The sequence below is a fragment of the Budorcas taxicolor genome, chromosome 15 (assembly GCF_023091745.1).
Source record: "Budorcas taxicolor isolate Tak-1 chromosome 15, Takin1.1, whole genome shotgun sequence".
Classification (NCBI taxonomy): domain Eukaryota; kingdom Metazoa; phylum Chordata; class Mammalia; order Artiodactyla; family Bovidae; genus Budorcas; species Budorcas taxicolor.
In genome coordinates, this window is record NC_068924.1 from 73,782,974 (window position 1) to 73,799,865 (window position 16,892).

General features: G+C 41.7%; 1 protein-coding gene across 1 annotated transcript; it reads left to right on the forward strand.

Moving 5' to 3' along the window:
* The first annotated feature begins 14,382 nt into the window (after nucleotides 1–14,382).
* On the forward strand, nucleotides 14,383–14,818 carry LOC128060857 (non-histone chromosomal protein HMG-14-like). Its single transcript, XM_052653222.1, has one exon. The coding sequence runs from the start codon at nucleotides 14,383–14,385 to the stop codon at nucleotides 14,686–14,688; it is 306 nt and encodes a 101-aa protein (XP_052509182.1). The 3' UTR covers nucleotides 14,689–14,818.
* Nucleotides 14,819–16,892: the final 2,074 nt, after the last annotated feature.

Below are 16,892 nucleotides of genomic sequence, written 5' to 3' on the forward strand. Positions count from 1 at the left end.
AATCAGTTTGTGTTTATCCGTTCTAGAATTTCATATAAATGGACTTACATATTGCATACCATTTTGTGTCTGTCTTCTTGGTAAAATGTTTTTGAGAGTCATCCTTTTTTTTTTTCTTAAACCAAGCGGCTATTTCACTTTTAGTAGTATTGTATTGTATGGAAATACCACACTGTGCTTACCCATTCATCTCTTGCTGAATTCTTGGATTGTCTCCAGTTTTTTGCTATTCTAAATAAGGTTTCTATAAAGATTTTTGCATAGGTCTTCGTCTGAATACAATTTTTCATTTCTTTGGGTAAATACCTAACAATAAGATTTCTGGGTCATGTGGGATGCGTATATTCAACCATTATAAGAAGCTGCCAAACTATTTTCTAAAGTGACTCGACCATCTTGCTCGCCCTCAGCAGTGGGTGAAAATTCGGGTTGCTCCCCATTCTGGCAGCATTGTGTAGTGTTGGCCTGAACTTTTTGTTTGTGTAGCAGGTAAGCAGCTGTATCTCATTGTTCAACCAAATTGCTTTTTATCCAACAATCGGCTTGCTTCTTGTCTGCTTTCTAGGTTGTTTCAGATATAGATTTATACATTTATTCAGATGTATCCTTGCCTGCATGCTCACACTCACGCGCATGTGGACACACACCACTCCTGCCGCCTCCTGTGTGGCAGATGAAGAACATTCTGGATGAGGAAACGGAGGTGGAGTCTGCACTGACTGACCCTGGGCAGGTCATTTCAAACCTGTGTTTTCAACAATCAAATGTTGGCAGAAACCTCTGCTCACCGAAGCAAAAACACCAAAAGCACAATTGATGAAAGAAAAATTGATCATTTGAACTTCATTGAAATTAAAAACTTCTGTACTGCAATAGAAGTTACGAGGATAAAAAGATGAACCGCAAAAAAAAAAAAAAAAAAAGATGAACCGCAGACTGTAAAGAAAGCTGAGCACCGAAGAATTGATGCTTTTGAACTGTGGTGTTGGAGAGGACTCTTGAAAGTCCCTTGGACTGCAAGGAGATCCAACCAGTCCATCCTAAAGGAGATCAGTCCTGGGTCTTCATTGGAAGGACTGATGTTGAAGCTGAAACTCCAATACTTTGGCCACCTCATGCGAAGAGTTGACTCATTTGAAAAGACCCTGATGTTGGGAAAGATTGGGGGCAGGAGGAGAAGGGGACGACAGAAGATGAGATGGTTGGATGGCATCACCAACTCGATGGACATGGGTTTGGGTGAACTCCAGGAGCTGGTGATGGACAGCGAGGCCTGGCATGCTGCGGTTCATGGGGTCGCAGTCGGACACGACTGAACGACTGAACTCAACTGAACTGAACAGACTGGGAAGAAATACTGGCAAAACACATATCTGATAAATTACTTGTATCCAAAATATGCAAAGAACTCTTAAAAGTCAATAAGAAAACCAATAATCCAACTTAAAAATGGGCAAAATATCTGAATAGAAACTCTACCAAAGAAGATATACAACTGGCAAATAATCATATGACTCAGCACCATATATCATTGAAAAGAAGTGAAAGTCTGGGTCGCGCAGTAGTGTCTCACTCTTAGTGACCCCATAGACTGTAGCCCGCCAGGCTCCTCTGTCCATGGAGTTCTCCAGACAAGAATACTGGAGTAGGTAATCATTCCCTTCTCCAGGGGATCTTCCCCACCCAGGAATCGAACCCAGGCCTTCTGCATTGCAGGTGGATTGTTTACCATCTGAACCACATCTCATTAGGGAATTGCCAATTAAAATAACGATGAAACATCACAACCACAAGAAGAAGCAACAACAAACCCCAGGGACAGGGATAATGTGAGCTCCAGTGATGCCACGTCATACTATGCAAAATGTTCCGTATTCAAACAAAAATATTATGAGACACGCAAAGAAACCAGAAACTAAGTCTCATTCGCTGGAAAATAAGAAAATAATAGCAACTGTTACTAAGATCATTTACCCATTGGACTTACTAGAAAAAGCCTCTAAATCAACTGTCTTAAACGTGCTCAGACAGATAAAGGTAACCGTAGATAAAGAACAAAAAGAAATCAGAATGATGTATCACAAAATAGACGATACCAATGAAGAGACCAAAATTACAAGAAGGAACCAAAAAGAAATTTGGGAGCTGACACATACGACAACTGAACCGGAAAGCTTGCTGGACAGATTCAGCAGGAAATCTAAGATGGCAGAAGAAATAGCCAACGGGCTGCATGGGTAAATATAAACGCCAGTACTTGCACATATTTCATCTGCAGTCTTTCTTTTCCTATGAGATTCAAAAGTCAAATGTATAAAACAGTAAGTGTAAACCTAACCAGGACTCATGTAATTAGAGACAATGACAGCACAGAGGGAGGAGGGTGGGCCTTAGAAGGGCAGAGTTCCTGTGTATGGTTGAAACTAAACTGGTATTTAGTTTAGGCACTTAGGTTTAGTGGGGAGTTAATAAGATTTTAACCGTAATCCTCAGGGAAAACACCAAGGAAAAAATGAAAATATGACTTCTCTTAAAAAGGAGAGAACCAAAATAAAACAATAGGAAAAAAAAAAAAATCAACTGACCACAAAAGGCAATAAAGGAAAACCTGAGGAATAAAACAGATGTATAATGCATAGAAAACAGCAAAAATCTTTTCTTCCAGTAATTACTTTACACGCAAATAGATTCAAGTCTCCAATTATAAAGCAGAGATTGGAAAACATGGATTAAAAGAAAAAGAATTCACACACTATATGCTGACTGCGAGAAACTCACTTTAGATCTAAAGACACAAATAGATCAAAAGTAGCAGATGGAAAAAGATATTCCATACAAATCATAACTAAAATGTAACTGGGGCAGTTATATTAATGTCATACAAAAGAAACTCTAAGACAAAAAGTTTCAAGAGATTAAAAAAAGGACCTATATTGGTAAAAGAGTCAATCCATTAAGACAATTATGACAATTACAAGCATATGTGTGTCTGCTAACAAAACCCCAAAATACATGTGGCAAAACTAACAACTAAAGGAAGAAGCGGGTGTATTCATCTGCTCTGGCTACCATCACAAACTACCCCAGACTGGATGGCTTAAACCACAGAAATTCATTTCTCAAGTTCTGGAAGCTGGAAAGTGCGAGATCAAGGCGCCAACAAACCAGGTTTCCTTCTGAGGCCTCTTCTCTTGGCCTTTTGGCAGCTGCCGTCTTGACGTGTGTTCACGTCACCTTTTCTTTGTGTTCACAGAAAGAAAAAGAGAGCTCTCTGTTACTTATAAGGATGCTAATCCATCATATCAGGCTTATTACCTCATTTAACCTTAATTACTTCCTTAGAGGCACTGTTCCCAAATACAGCCGCACTGGGGGAGCTGGAGTTTCAAAGTATGAATTTGAGGAAGGGGTGAGCAGAGACACAAACATCAGTCCATTGCATCGGTTCTACAATAATTGTTGGCCTTCAGCATCCCACTGCTGCTGCTGCTGCGAAGTCGCTTCAGTCGTGTCTGACCCTGTGCAACCCCATGGACAGCAGCCCACCAGGCTTCCCCGTCCCTGGGATTCTCCAGGCAAGAACACTGGAGTGGGTTGCCATTTCCTTCTCATAACATCCCACTATCAAGAATAAATACAACAATGATGGACACATGGTTAATAAGGAAACGTAGGACTTAACACTATATACCAACTAGACACAACCAACTTCTACAGAACACTCCACTCAACAGGTGTATAAATAAAACATATGTCCACACAGAAATCTGAACACCAACGTTCACAGCAGCATTATTTAAAATACCCAAAAAGTGGAAAGGACACAATGTCCATTCGCTAATGAACAGATAAATAAAACAGGGTATACTCATACTCTGGAATGTTATTTAGCCTGTGATGGTTCATTTTATGTCAACCTGACTGGCCACAAGGCACCCACATTAAACACTGTTGTCATGAAGGTATTTCCCGATGAGATCATCACTTGGATTGTCAGACTCCGTAAAGTGGATCGGTCTCCCCAGCGTGAGTGAACTGAGAGCCTGACTAGAACAAGAGGTCAAGAAAGAAGGAATAGTCTTCCTCCGTTTTACTTTCTGCCTCACTGCTTGAGCATCTTCTCCTGCCCTCGGACTGGGATTTACAGCCTCAGCCCCTCTGATACGCGGGCTTCTAGCTGAGACTGAACTACACCACCAGGGTTCCTGGGTCTCCAGCTTACGGATATCAAATCACGGGACTTCTCATTCTCCATAACCGCAGGAGTTAATTCCTCATAATGAATCTCCTTATATATATTTCTTTCTTTTCTCCTTAATGGCAACCTACTCCAGTATTCTTGCCTAGAGAATTCCATGGACAGAGGAGGCTGGTGGGCTACAGTCCATGGGGTCACAAAGAGTCGGATACGACTTTGCCTGTGTGTACTGAACTGTAACTTCCTCCAGTTTTAAAGGAAAACTGGAGAAGGAAATGGCAACCCACTCCAGTGTTCTTGCCTGGAGAATCCCAGGGATGGGGTAGCCTGGTGGGCTGATGTCTCTGGGGTCGCACAGAGTCGGACATGACTGAAGCGACTTAGTAGTAGTACTTCAGTTCAGTTCAGTTCAGTTGCTCAGTCGTGTCCGACTCTTTGCGACCACATGAATCGCAGCACGCCAGGCCTCCCTGTCCATCACCAACTCCTGGAGTTCACTCAGGCTCACGTCCATCAAGTACATGATGCCATCCAGCCATCTCATCCTGGGTTGTCCCCTTCTCCTGCCCCCAGTCCCTCCCAGCATCAGAGTCTTCCAACCAGTCAACTCTTCGCATGAGGTGGCCAAAGTACTGGAGCTTCAGCTTTAGCATCATTCCCTCCAAAGAAATCCCAGGGTTGATCTCCTTCAGAATGGACTGGTTGGATCTCCTTGCAGTCCAAGGGACCCTCAAGAGTCTTCTCCAACACCACAGTTCAAAAGCATCAATTCTTCAGCACTCAGCCTTCTTCACAGTCCAACTCTCACATCCATACATGACCACAGGAAAAACAATAGCCTTGACTAGACGGACCTTAGTCGGCAAAGTAATGGCTCTGCTTTTGAATATACTATCCAGGTTGGTCATAACTTTTCTTCCAAGGAGCAAGTGTCTTTTAATTTCATGGCTGCAGTCACCATCTGCAGTGATTTTGGAGCCCAAAAAAATAAAGTCTGACACTGTTTCTACTGTTTCCCCATCTATTTCCCATGAAGTGATGGGACCGGATGCCATGATCTTTGTTTTCTGAATGTTGAGCTTTAAGCCAACTTTTTCACTCTCCTCTTTCACTTTCATCAAGAGGCTGTTTAGCTCCTCTTCACTTTCTGCCATAAGGGTGGTGTCATCTGCATATCTGAGGTGATTGATATTTCTCCCGGCAATCTTGATTCCAGCTTGTGTTTCTTCCAGTCCAGCGTTTCTCATGATGTACTCTGCATAGAAGTTAAATAAGCAGGGTGACAATATACAGCTCTGACATACTCCTTTTCCTATTTGGAACCAGTCTGTTGTTCCATGTCCAGTTCTAACTGTTGCTTCCTGACCTGCCTACAGATTTCTCAAGAGGCAGGTTAGGTGGTCTGATATTCCCATCTCTCTCAGAATTTTCCACAGTTTATTGTGATCCACACAGTCCAAGGCCTTGGCATAGTCAATAAAGCAGAAATAGATGTTTTTCTGGAACTCTCTTGCTTTTTCCATGATCCAGCGGATGTTGGCTATTTGATCTCTGGTTCCTCTGCCTTTTCTAAAACCAGCTTGAACATCAGGGAGTTCACGGTTCATGTATTGCTGAAGCCTGGCTTGGAGAATTTTGAGCATTTCTTTACTAGCGTGTGAGAAGAGTGCAATTGTGCAGTAGTTTGAGCATTCTTTGGCATTGCCTTTTTTGGGGATTGGAATGAAAACTGACCTTTTCCAGTCCTGTGGCCACTGCTGAATTTTCCAAACTTGCTGGCATATTGAGTGCAGCACTTTCACAGCATCATCTTTCAGGATCTGAAAGAGCTCAACTGGAATTCCATCACCTCCACTATCTTTGTTCATAGTGATGCTTTCTAAGGCCCACTTGACTTCACATTCCAAGATGTCTGGCTCTAGATTAGTGATCACATCATCATGATTATCTGGGTCGTGAAGATCTTTTTTGTCCTTTTCATTATAGGGGACTGGAATGCAAAAGTAGGAAGTCAAGAAACACCTGGAGTAACAGGCAAATTTGGCCTTGGAATGCGGAATGAAGCAGGGCAAAGACTAATAGAGTTTTGCCAAGAAAATGCACTGGTCATAGCAAACACCCTCTTCCAACAACACAAGAGAAGGCTCTACACGTGGACATCACCAGATGGTCAACACCGAAATCAGACTGATTATGGTCTTTGCAGCCAAAGATGGAGAAGCTCTATACAGCCAACAAAAACAAGACCGGGAGCTGACTGTGGCTCAGATCATGAACTCCTTATTGCCAAACTCAGACTTAAATTGAAGAAAGTAGGGAAAACTGCTAGACCATTCAGGTATGACCTCAATCAAATCCCTTATGATTATACAGTGGAAGTGAGTAATAGATTTGAGGGTCTAGATCTGATAGATAGAGTGCCTGATGAACTATGGAATGAGGTTCGTGACATTGTACAGGAGACAGGGATCAAGACTATTCCCATGGAAAAGAAATGCAAAAAGCAAAATGGCTGCCTGGGGAGGCCTTACAAATAGCTGTGAAAAGAAGAGAGGCGAAAAGCAAAGGAGAAAAGGAAAGATATAAGCATCTGAATGCAGAGTTCCAAAGAATAGCAAGAAGAGATAAGAAAGCCTTCTTCAGCGATCAATGCAAAGAAATAGAGGAAAACAACAGAATGGGAAAGACTAGAGATCTCTTCAAGAAAATTAGAGATACCAAGGGAACATTTCATGCAAAGATGGGCTCGATAAAGGACAGAAATGGTCTGGACCTAAAAAAAGCAGAAGATATTAAGAAGAGGTGGCAGGGATACACGGAAGTAGTAGTAGTAGTATGACTGATACACAGCCCTAAAAAGGAATCGCGTACTGATCCATGCTGAAACGTGAATGAACTTTGAAAACATCACATTTAGTAAAAGAAGCCAATCACAAAAGACCACAGATTGTACGAATTTACTTATATGAAATGTCCAGCAATGACTAAAAAAGAGCACATGATGTAAGCATGTGAATGGTTTTATTTGGGACAAAATGAGGACTGTAGCCAGGAAGCCAGCACCCAGACAGTCCTGAGAAACTGCTCCAAAGACGTAGTGGGGGAAGGTCAATATATGATTTTGGTGCAGGAGGAGTTCAGTGCAATCAAGCACTCATCTTGCAAAAGGGTTTCTGCTAGTCACAAGGAGCTGATGTCATCATGAAGGGATTTAGTGCTTTTCTAGACATGAGGAGATGCAAGGACTGGGATCTTGAAATCAGTTCCTGAAAATATCTAACTATCTAAAGACCTGTTCCACCAGTTTCCCTGGAGCACAGTGCCTCATTCTCCTCTCTGAATTCCCTTCCGGGGATGTTGAAGGTCAGCAGCTGCAGCAGTGCAGGGTTCAATCTCCACACAGGCAGATGACAGGTGCCTTTGGAAAGTGTCCGTTTGTAGTTCACAGCAGCATAGGCAAATGTATACAGAGACAGAGGGTAGATTACTATCTGCCTAAGACCAGGGGGTTGGGAAAATAGGAAGTGACTGGTCAGGGGTATGAAGGTTCTTGCTGGTGTGATGAAAATGTTCTAAAATGATGGTGGTGATGGCTGCACAATTCTGTGAATATATTGAAAGCCGTTAAATTGTATACATTAAGTGGGTAAATGGTATGATGTGTGATTTATATCTCCATAAAGCTGTTTTTAAAAGCTATTAAAGCTTATAAGTGAATCAAGCAAGGTTGCAGAATATAAGATCAATATACAAAAATCAATTATATTCTATATACAGAAATAAACAAGTGGAAATTGAGATTTTTTTTTTTAAGTACCATTTACAGTACCAACAGAAAACATGAAGTAATCAGGAATAAATTTAATGAAAGATGTGCAAGCTTTGTTTGCTACAGACTACAAAACACTGATGAGACAGTGACCCAAATAAATAGATGTGTGATGTTCATGAATCAAAAGACAAAATTAAAGCATCATTTTTCCCCAAATTGATCTATATATTGAATACAATCTCAAAAGAGCCTGAGCAGGTTGGTTTTTTTGTTTTGTTTTGTTCTGTAGAAATTGGCAAGCCAGTTCTAAAATTTATATGGAAAAGCAAAGAACCTAGACAGAGCCAAAGTACTGTCTATGAAAAAGACAAAGCTGGTGGACTCACAGTACTTGAATTCAGAGCTTAGTATAAAGCTAAAAAATAAGCTTATATTATTATTATAATTGTGTATATGTATGAAAAGGATGGATATACATATATATATAAATGGAATAGAAGAGAGTTCAAAAATAAGCTGCTTCATATAGATGTGCATGTTAAGTCACTTCAGCCATGTCCGATTCTTGGCAACCCTGTGGATTGTAGCCTGTCAGGTTCCTCTGTCCAAGGGATTCTCCAAGGCAAGAATATTGGAGTGGGCTGCCATACCCTTCTCCAAGAGGGCTTTCCAAACCAGGGATCAAACCCACATCTCTTATATCTCTTGCATTGGCAGACAGGCTGTTTAACACAGTTAATTTTCAACAAAGGTGTTAAGGTAATTCAAAGGAGAAAGAACTATTTCCAACAAATGATTCTGGCACATTTCAACACACCTCTGTAAAAAAAGAAAAAAAAAAATCTTGACTCACACCTCTTGCCACATACAAAATTAACTCAAAATGGATCATAGATTTCAATAGAAATCCTTAAGCCATAAAACTCCTAGAAAATATAGGAGAAAATATGTGTGACCTTGAGTTAGACAAAGATTTTAAAAATCATATACAAAAGCACAGATCATAAAAGAAAAAAATTAACAAATTAACCTATCAAATTTTAAAACATCTGTGCTTCCACAGATACTGTTAACAGAATGTAAAGTTAAATCAAAGACTGGGAAAAAATATTTTATGCATATATTTGATAGAAGATTTTATCTCACAACTCAAGAATGAAGAGCAAACAAACCAATTCAGAAATGGGCAAAACATGAGAAAAAATGCTTCACTAAAAAAGAAATACGAATAGCACATGGGTACATAAAAGTGAAGTGAAGTCGCTCAGTCGTGTCCGACTCTTTGCAACCCGTGGACTGTAGCCCACCAAGCTCCTCTGTCCATGGGATTCTCCAGGCAAGAATACTGGAGTGGGTTGCCATTTCCTTCTCCAAGGTACATAAAAAAGACAACATCATTAGCCAGTAGAGGAAAGAAAAATGACAACCACAATAAATGATCACTACACATTTATTAGAAGGGATGAACATTTTAAGCTGACAATACCAAGTACTGGTAAGAATACAAAACAATTGGAACTCTCCTACATTTCTGATGGGTACAGCCATCCTGGAAAAAAATTGTCAGTCTCTTAAAAAGTTTCTATACTTGCCATAATAACTATGTTACACCTAGGTTATCTTCCCAAGAGAATAAAGACAGACCTCCAACAAAGACCTGTACAAAAAAAAACAAAAAACAAAGTTTATAGCAGCTTTATTCATAGTGCCCCATCCCAAAAATCTTGATTCCAGCTTGTGCTTCATCCAGCCCAGCATTTCACAGGATGTGCTCTGCATGTAAGTTCGATAAGCAGGGTGACAGTATACAGCCTTGATGTACTTCTTTCCCAATTTGGAACCAGTCCATTGTTCCATGTCCAGTTTTAACTGTTGCTTCTTGACTTGTTCATAAAGAAGGACCGTAAAGAAGGCTGAGCACTGAAGAACTGACACTTTCGAACTGTGGTGCTGGAGAAGACTCTTGAGAGTCCCTTGGACAGCAAGGAGATCAAGCTAGGCAATCCTAAAGGAAATCAACCCTAAATATTCATTGGAAGGACTGATGCTGAATCTGAAGCTCAAATACGTTGGCCACCTGATGTGAAGAGACGACTCACTGGAAAAGACCCTGTTGTTGGGAAAGATTGAAGGAGGAGGAGAAGGGGGTGACAGAGGATGAGATGGTTGGGTGTCATCATTGACTCAATGGACATGAGTTTAGCAGACTCCGGGAAATAGTGAAGGACAGGGAAGCCTGGCGTGCTGCAGTCCATGGGGTCACAAAGAGTCGGACACGACTGAGCAACTGGACAACATCAACTGGTGGCTATATAAACAAATGAAGGTACATGCGATATGGACAAATTTTAAAAGCATGTGCTAAGTGAAAGATGTCAGACACAGAGGCTACATACTGTCTGATTCCACTCACATGACTTTCTGGAAAAACCAAAACTATAGAAACAGAAGTCAGTTCACTCACGACCAGAAGGAACTTCTGGGGGTGAAAGAACTATTCTCTATCCTGATTATCGTGGTGGTTACCCAAGTGTACATACTTGTCAAAATTCACAGAACTGTACACTTAAAATATAAATTTTTGTACATAATGTACATATGAATAAGCCTAACCAAAAAACCCTAAACATTATGTACAGGAATTCTACTTTCTCTATAATCACCTCTTCCAATTATATGCTGGATATTTGCCACTCTAAGTATCCTCTTATTTTCAAATGAGGCTAGTGGAAGGATAAGATTTTTGCATTTATGAAAGTGCAAGATACCTCTTTACTTCTCTCTTTTCCTTCACACTTTTCATATTCTTCATCATGTCTGAGTAGAAGTTAATTTATCATGGATTTTGCTGTCCTTATATCAGAATTTTTCTTCCTTGTAAAATTTTGAGGTGGCAAAACGGACATTTGGCTTTTAATTGATCCCACAAGATAAGAATAATTCTCAAATAGACATTTTGTTCAAAGATCAATAGTTTAAATGGAATTAAGTAACTACAAATTAAATACAGTTCTTAAAAGTAATTTTGTTTAATGGTAAAAATGCTGTTCTGCCAAACAATTCTCTAAAGATTGGAATTACAAAAGATAATTGAATCTCTATTATTCTTCTTGGTACTCTTATTCATTTATTTTTTTTTTTTGTTACTCATATTTAAATTTGTATAAACATTTATTAGTTCCAAAAGAATAAAATGTTCTTCCTAAAGTTATCTAGCTAATTCCCTTTCTCTTAATATTCATATGAACCATCAGTCTATTTTCCTATTTATTTAAATTTTTGAAACTTATTATTTCAAACAATTATTGCAAACAATTATTTTTCACATAAAAGTAACAGTTTTCAATTATCACTAATTATTGTGCCATTTTACCCTGCAAAAATAAATATATGTGTATTCAGCAACTGATTGAAATAATCTCAATATATAAAGCACAAAAGAATTTTCATCTTGGATTACTTCTAAAATGCTTACTTATGCTTGAAAATGTCCAAATGTTAGTAATAATCCAAATAACCTGCCTTCTTTGCATTCCTGATGTAGTTACATTGGTTAAATATGATGTCCCTCTCCTGATCACAGGATTATCAATCTTGTACAATTTCAGGGATGTCAAGAATGACACAAAAATAGACGTTTCACTATTTGACCTTTCGAGGGGTGAAGCCCAGTTTAAATAGAGTTTGGCTGAGTTTGGAAGACTGAAACCAAACTTCAGTGCATAACAATGGTTCTCAACTACATGTTCAGTTCAGTTCAGTTGCTCAGTCGTGTCCGACTCTTTATGACCCCATGGACTGCAGCATGCCAGGCCTCCCTGTCCATCACCAACTCCCAGAGTTTACTCAAACTCATGTCCATCAAGTCAGTGATGCCATCCAACCATCTCATCCTCTGTCGTTCCCTTCTCCTCCTGCCCCCAATCCCTCCCATCATCAGGGTCTCAACCACACGAGAGTGTCTCTAATAGAAACTCGGCAGGGCAACTGGCTCCAGGCCAGAAATCCTGGAGTGGGTTGCATGCCCTTCTCCAGGGGATTTTCCCGACCCAAGGATCAAACATACTTCTCTTAGGTCTCCTATATTGGCAGGTGGGTTCTTTACCAGTAACACCACCTGGGAAGCCCAACGTGTTTCATAAATAATATGAATTGAACAGTGAATCCAACAGAGAGGAGAGGGCCAGGGGTAGGGGTGTCAAGCAGAAAGATCAATCAGAAGATATTTGCTAAACCAATTTTAAATTCCCAGGTATCCACACCAGCCCACCTCACCATCACTATATGCCACCTGCCAGTTTTACAGCCAAGAACCAAAGAAAGAAGCCAGTCTTGACCTTTATCTGCCTACTGGCAGCCATTCTGCAAACAAACCATTATGAACACATCCTGGTCTACACTTCCTGCTTCCCTTCCCTTTCTCTTCTCCCACCCTGTTCTTGGAACCACAGCACTTGGGGGAAGCGGGGCTATGGTAGCTAGATTCAGAGAAGGAATAAATCATCAGTGGGCTCATTAGCATGACCTGGGTCATACTCACCCCTTTTAAAATTCAGCAGGACCCAGTGGTCCTTGCCTCACCCCCACCCGCATGTCTTTAGCCTGTCTTTTGTCTGTGGAAAACATTAAAACAAGACCAAATAATTAAGCAGAGTCAAGGACCTTAGTTTCTCTTCAAGAGCGATAGACAATATTTTGAGCCCTGTCCTTTGAGCTGTCTTATAGGGCTTCCCTAACGGCTCAGCAGTAAAGAAACTGCCTGCAATGCAGGAGACGCAGGTTCGACCCCTGAGTTGGGAAGATCCCCTGGAGGAGGGCATAGCAAGCGACTCAAGTATTCTTGCCTGGGAAATCCCACTGACAGAGGAGCCTGGCAGCCTGCTGTCTGTGGGGTCGAGAAAGAGTCAGACATGACTGAAGCGACTGGGCACTCACAGGCACAGGGAGGCTGAAATCCCCACCAGGTGGAGTAAATTAACTATTAATACATGATGACGTGACCATAGCCGTGACCTAAGCTGCCACAGTTCCGAGAACCCACCTTAAATTAAGGGGAACAAACTAACGCTGGAACTATAGACTACCTGTATTTAAAACAATCAAGATGACACGGACCAGACCACTCCATGGCCAATTTCAAGATTATAGTCAGAGCTGACTGTGCTGTTTCTGCATGCAGCCCCTCCCTCTACCTATAACCCACTGATGGTTAGTGGTAGGCAGTCAGTCTTTGAGTAAGAGTCCGCTCTCCCCTCCGGGTTGCTGGCCTCAGAAATAAAGCCAACTTTTTATTCCACCAACCTTGTCTCTTTATTGGCTTTAGAGCGACCGGCAGCCAGACCTCCACTTTCAGTAACACTTAGGCTGGAAGAAAGCAAACAGTGGACTGATGGCACCAGTGACAGCAAGAGTCAAGGAGGGCGCTGTCCCAAAAGGAGATCAAGACTTCCTTGCCCAAAAAAGGAATATTAATAGATGCCTCCGGTGTGTACTTTCTTCATAACTCATTGACAAAGTGAAGTTGCAGGAGTGCACATCGGGGAGACCTTGTCTAATTGGAGAGTTTCCCTAGGGAAGTGATGTCTGCACTGAGTCCTGAGACAAGGATCTAGACAGATTTAGGGGCGAATGTGCAAGAACACTGAACAAGGTGTAACCACAGGAGCAAAGGAAGAGGGAAGAGGTCCCTACAACCCTCCAGATACGCTTTCCTTAATCCAGTACAGGCCTTCACCACACACACAGGTAGTTTGCCAGTTCAGCATCACCCCCGTTTCTTCTTCCCCCTTCTAACTTTTATTTCTGGAGCCAAAGCTTCCCCACTCTCAGATCATCTTATCTGGGTCCAATGGTGGAGCTTGCTGTGCTTACAGACGCTAGATTTATCTACCTGCCCACAATGATTGATCAAGGGTGGTCATGTGACCAGAGCTGGACCAATCAGAGCTAACCTCAAGGCTTTTGAGAACCTGATTTTTTTTTTTTCCACCAGACTTAAACTTGAATGATATTTTTTAGGGCAGAGACATGATTGTATATGATACTATAATGGTAGATATGTCTTTATACATATACATATTCAATGTCAAAACCCATAAAATATAAAGCATCAAGAATGAACCCTAATGTAAACTGCAGACTCTGAGTGATAATGATGTATCAATGTAGATTCATGGATTCTAACAAAGGTACCACTCTGGTGGGGGGTGTTGATAATGGGGAGCTGTACATGTGTAGGGGAGGGAGGTTATGAAAAATCTCTGTACTTTTGCTCAAATTTGGTGGGAACCTAAAACTGCTCTAAAAAATAAAGTCTGTTTTTTTAAAAAAAAAAAAAACCTGAATGGCGGGAGGAGCAGCTGCGGTCAGGCTACTCAGCTTCGCGAAGGCTCTCCCCCGCCCCGTCGCCACGATGCCCAAGAGAAAGGTCAGCTCCGCCGAGGGGGCGGCGAAGGAGGAGCCCAAGAGGAGATCGGCGAGGTTGTCAGCTAAACCGGCTCCTGCGAAAGTGGAAACGAAGCCAAAAAAGGCGGCGGGAAAGGATAAATCTTCAGACAAAAAAGTGCAAACGAAAGGGAAAAGAGAAGCAAAGGGAAAACAGGCGGAAGTGGCCAACCAGGAGACTAAAGAAGACTTACCTGCAGAAAATGGAGAGACTAAAAACGAGGAGAGCCCAGCCTCTGATGAAGCAGAAGAGAAAGAAGCCAAGTCTGATTAATAACCACACACCAAGTCCTGTCAGTGGTCCCTGTTTCCCTTCTTGTACAATCCAGAGGAATATTTTTATCAACTATTTTGTAAATGCAAGTTTTTTAGTAGCTCTAGAAACATTTTTAAAAAGGAGGGAATCCCACCTCATCCCATTTTTAAGTGTAAATGCTTTTTTTTAAGAGGTGAAATCATTTGCTGGTTGTTTATTTTTTGGTACAACCAGAAAATAGTGGGATATTGGATATGGCAGGCTTTGATTGTCTTGGGTGTCAGCTTAACATTCCATAGATGGGGGGTAGCTTTTATATCCTATAATACAAAAGCATACTAAATGGCAGTTTGGAGTCAGTTGTGCAGTTAATGTCTTGAATGCTTTAAATTACTTCTCTTCCCATATTGTTTTGGTAGAATTATTTCCTACAGAAAACCACTTTTTGATCTTGGCTCTCCTGGTCAGAATTTTGTGCACTATACTATAACATCTTTGGTCGTAGTAGTCCAGTTTTCCTAGTAACTTGGTTAATGCGCTGTGAACGATTGACAGTTTGGGTATGTAGTGTATATGATATTAAATTGTGAATCAGTGGGACTTAAGATGTAACAACATATCAATATTTGAAGATATTGGTACTTGATATCCTGTTAAGGAAAGTTTGCTCCAAATTTTAAGCTGGAAAGTCACTGGAATAACTGTTAAGAATCACAACTGCATGATATTTTAGATTTCTGGTACGTATGTGAAGAATTGTGTACAAATTGAAATGTCTGTGTAGTGATCCTCAAAACAACCAATAAAATCTCAGTTATAAAAGAAAAAAAATAAAAAATAAAAAACCTGAATGGTGTGGGGTCTGGAATGCTTAAAGCCATTTGCCATCATATGGAGTCTGAGAACAAAGCCAACGCTTGGAGAAGAGCCCGGACCAAGATCTGTTTGCTGACATTGTTTGGGCTGCTGGGGGCTTCCCAGGCGGCACTAGTGGTAAAGAACCTGCCTGCTAATGCAGGAGATGCAGGAGATATGGGCTCGGTCCCTGGATCAGGAAGATTCCCTGGAGAAGGGAATGGCAACCCACTTCAGTATTCTTGCCTGGAGAATCCCATGGACAGAGGAAGGAACCTGGTGGGTTACAGTTCATTGGGTGGCAAAGAGAAGTACAGGACTGAAGCAACTCAGCACAGCATGCGCAAGCTTCTGGGTCAAGCTCACCTAAAGCCGGCCACTCCCCCTGGACTTCTCAGGAACATCAGCCAATATATTCCATTTTGCTTCAACAAGCTCTTCCCCGTCCCTCCACATACCATCTGCGACAAGGGTCAGAGTTTCTTCTTTTAGAGACCAGCAAGCCTGGCTCCTCTCCCATTTTACTGATAGGAAAACAAAGGTCCAGAGAGGTGGAGAGAATTATCCAAAGTCAAAAGACTGTAGATACCAGACCCAAAACTAGAAGTCTAAGGAGCTTTCCACTATGTCTTGAGGCCTGCTGGGGGGGTTTAGCATTCAATTAGCAGCTGGTGCCCTTTCTCCTGTCACCCCCAGCCAAGGCTGAGAAAAGACTTGATAGTTGTTGCTATCAAGACATTTATCAGTCAGGCAAGAGTTTTTAATTTTGTTTTTCACAAACCTGCTGTATTAATTTCCTCTCTGGTGGTACTAGCAGTAAAGAACCTGCTCGCCAATGCAGGAGATGTTAAGAGATGCAGTTTCAGTCCCTGGGTTGGGAAGATCTCCTGGAGGAAGGCATGGCAACCCACTCCCGTATTCTTGCCTGGAGAATCCCAGGGACAGAGGAGCCCGGCAGGCTACATACAGTCCATGGGGTCGCAAAGAGTCGGACACCACTGAGGCAACTTAGCATGCACGCAGGTTCTATATTAATTTCCTAATGCTGTCATAACAAATCACCACAAACTCAGCAGCTCAAAACAATGGAAACTTACTCTGTCACAGCTCGGCCAGCTGGACGTCCAACATCAAGGTGTCAAGGGTGGGTTCCTTGGGAAGCTCTGGAGGAGAATCTGCTCCATGCTTCTCTCCTGGCTTCCGGCGCTCTCCAGCAACTCTTGGAGCATCTTGACTGGTAGCTGCCTCACTCCACCCTCGCCAGCCTCCACCTCCGCCTTCACATGACCTTCTTCCCTGTGTGCCACCTCTGTCTCCAAACCTCGCTCTTTATAAGAACACCAGTCACAGGGTTTAGAGTCCAACTT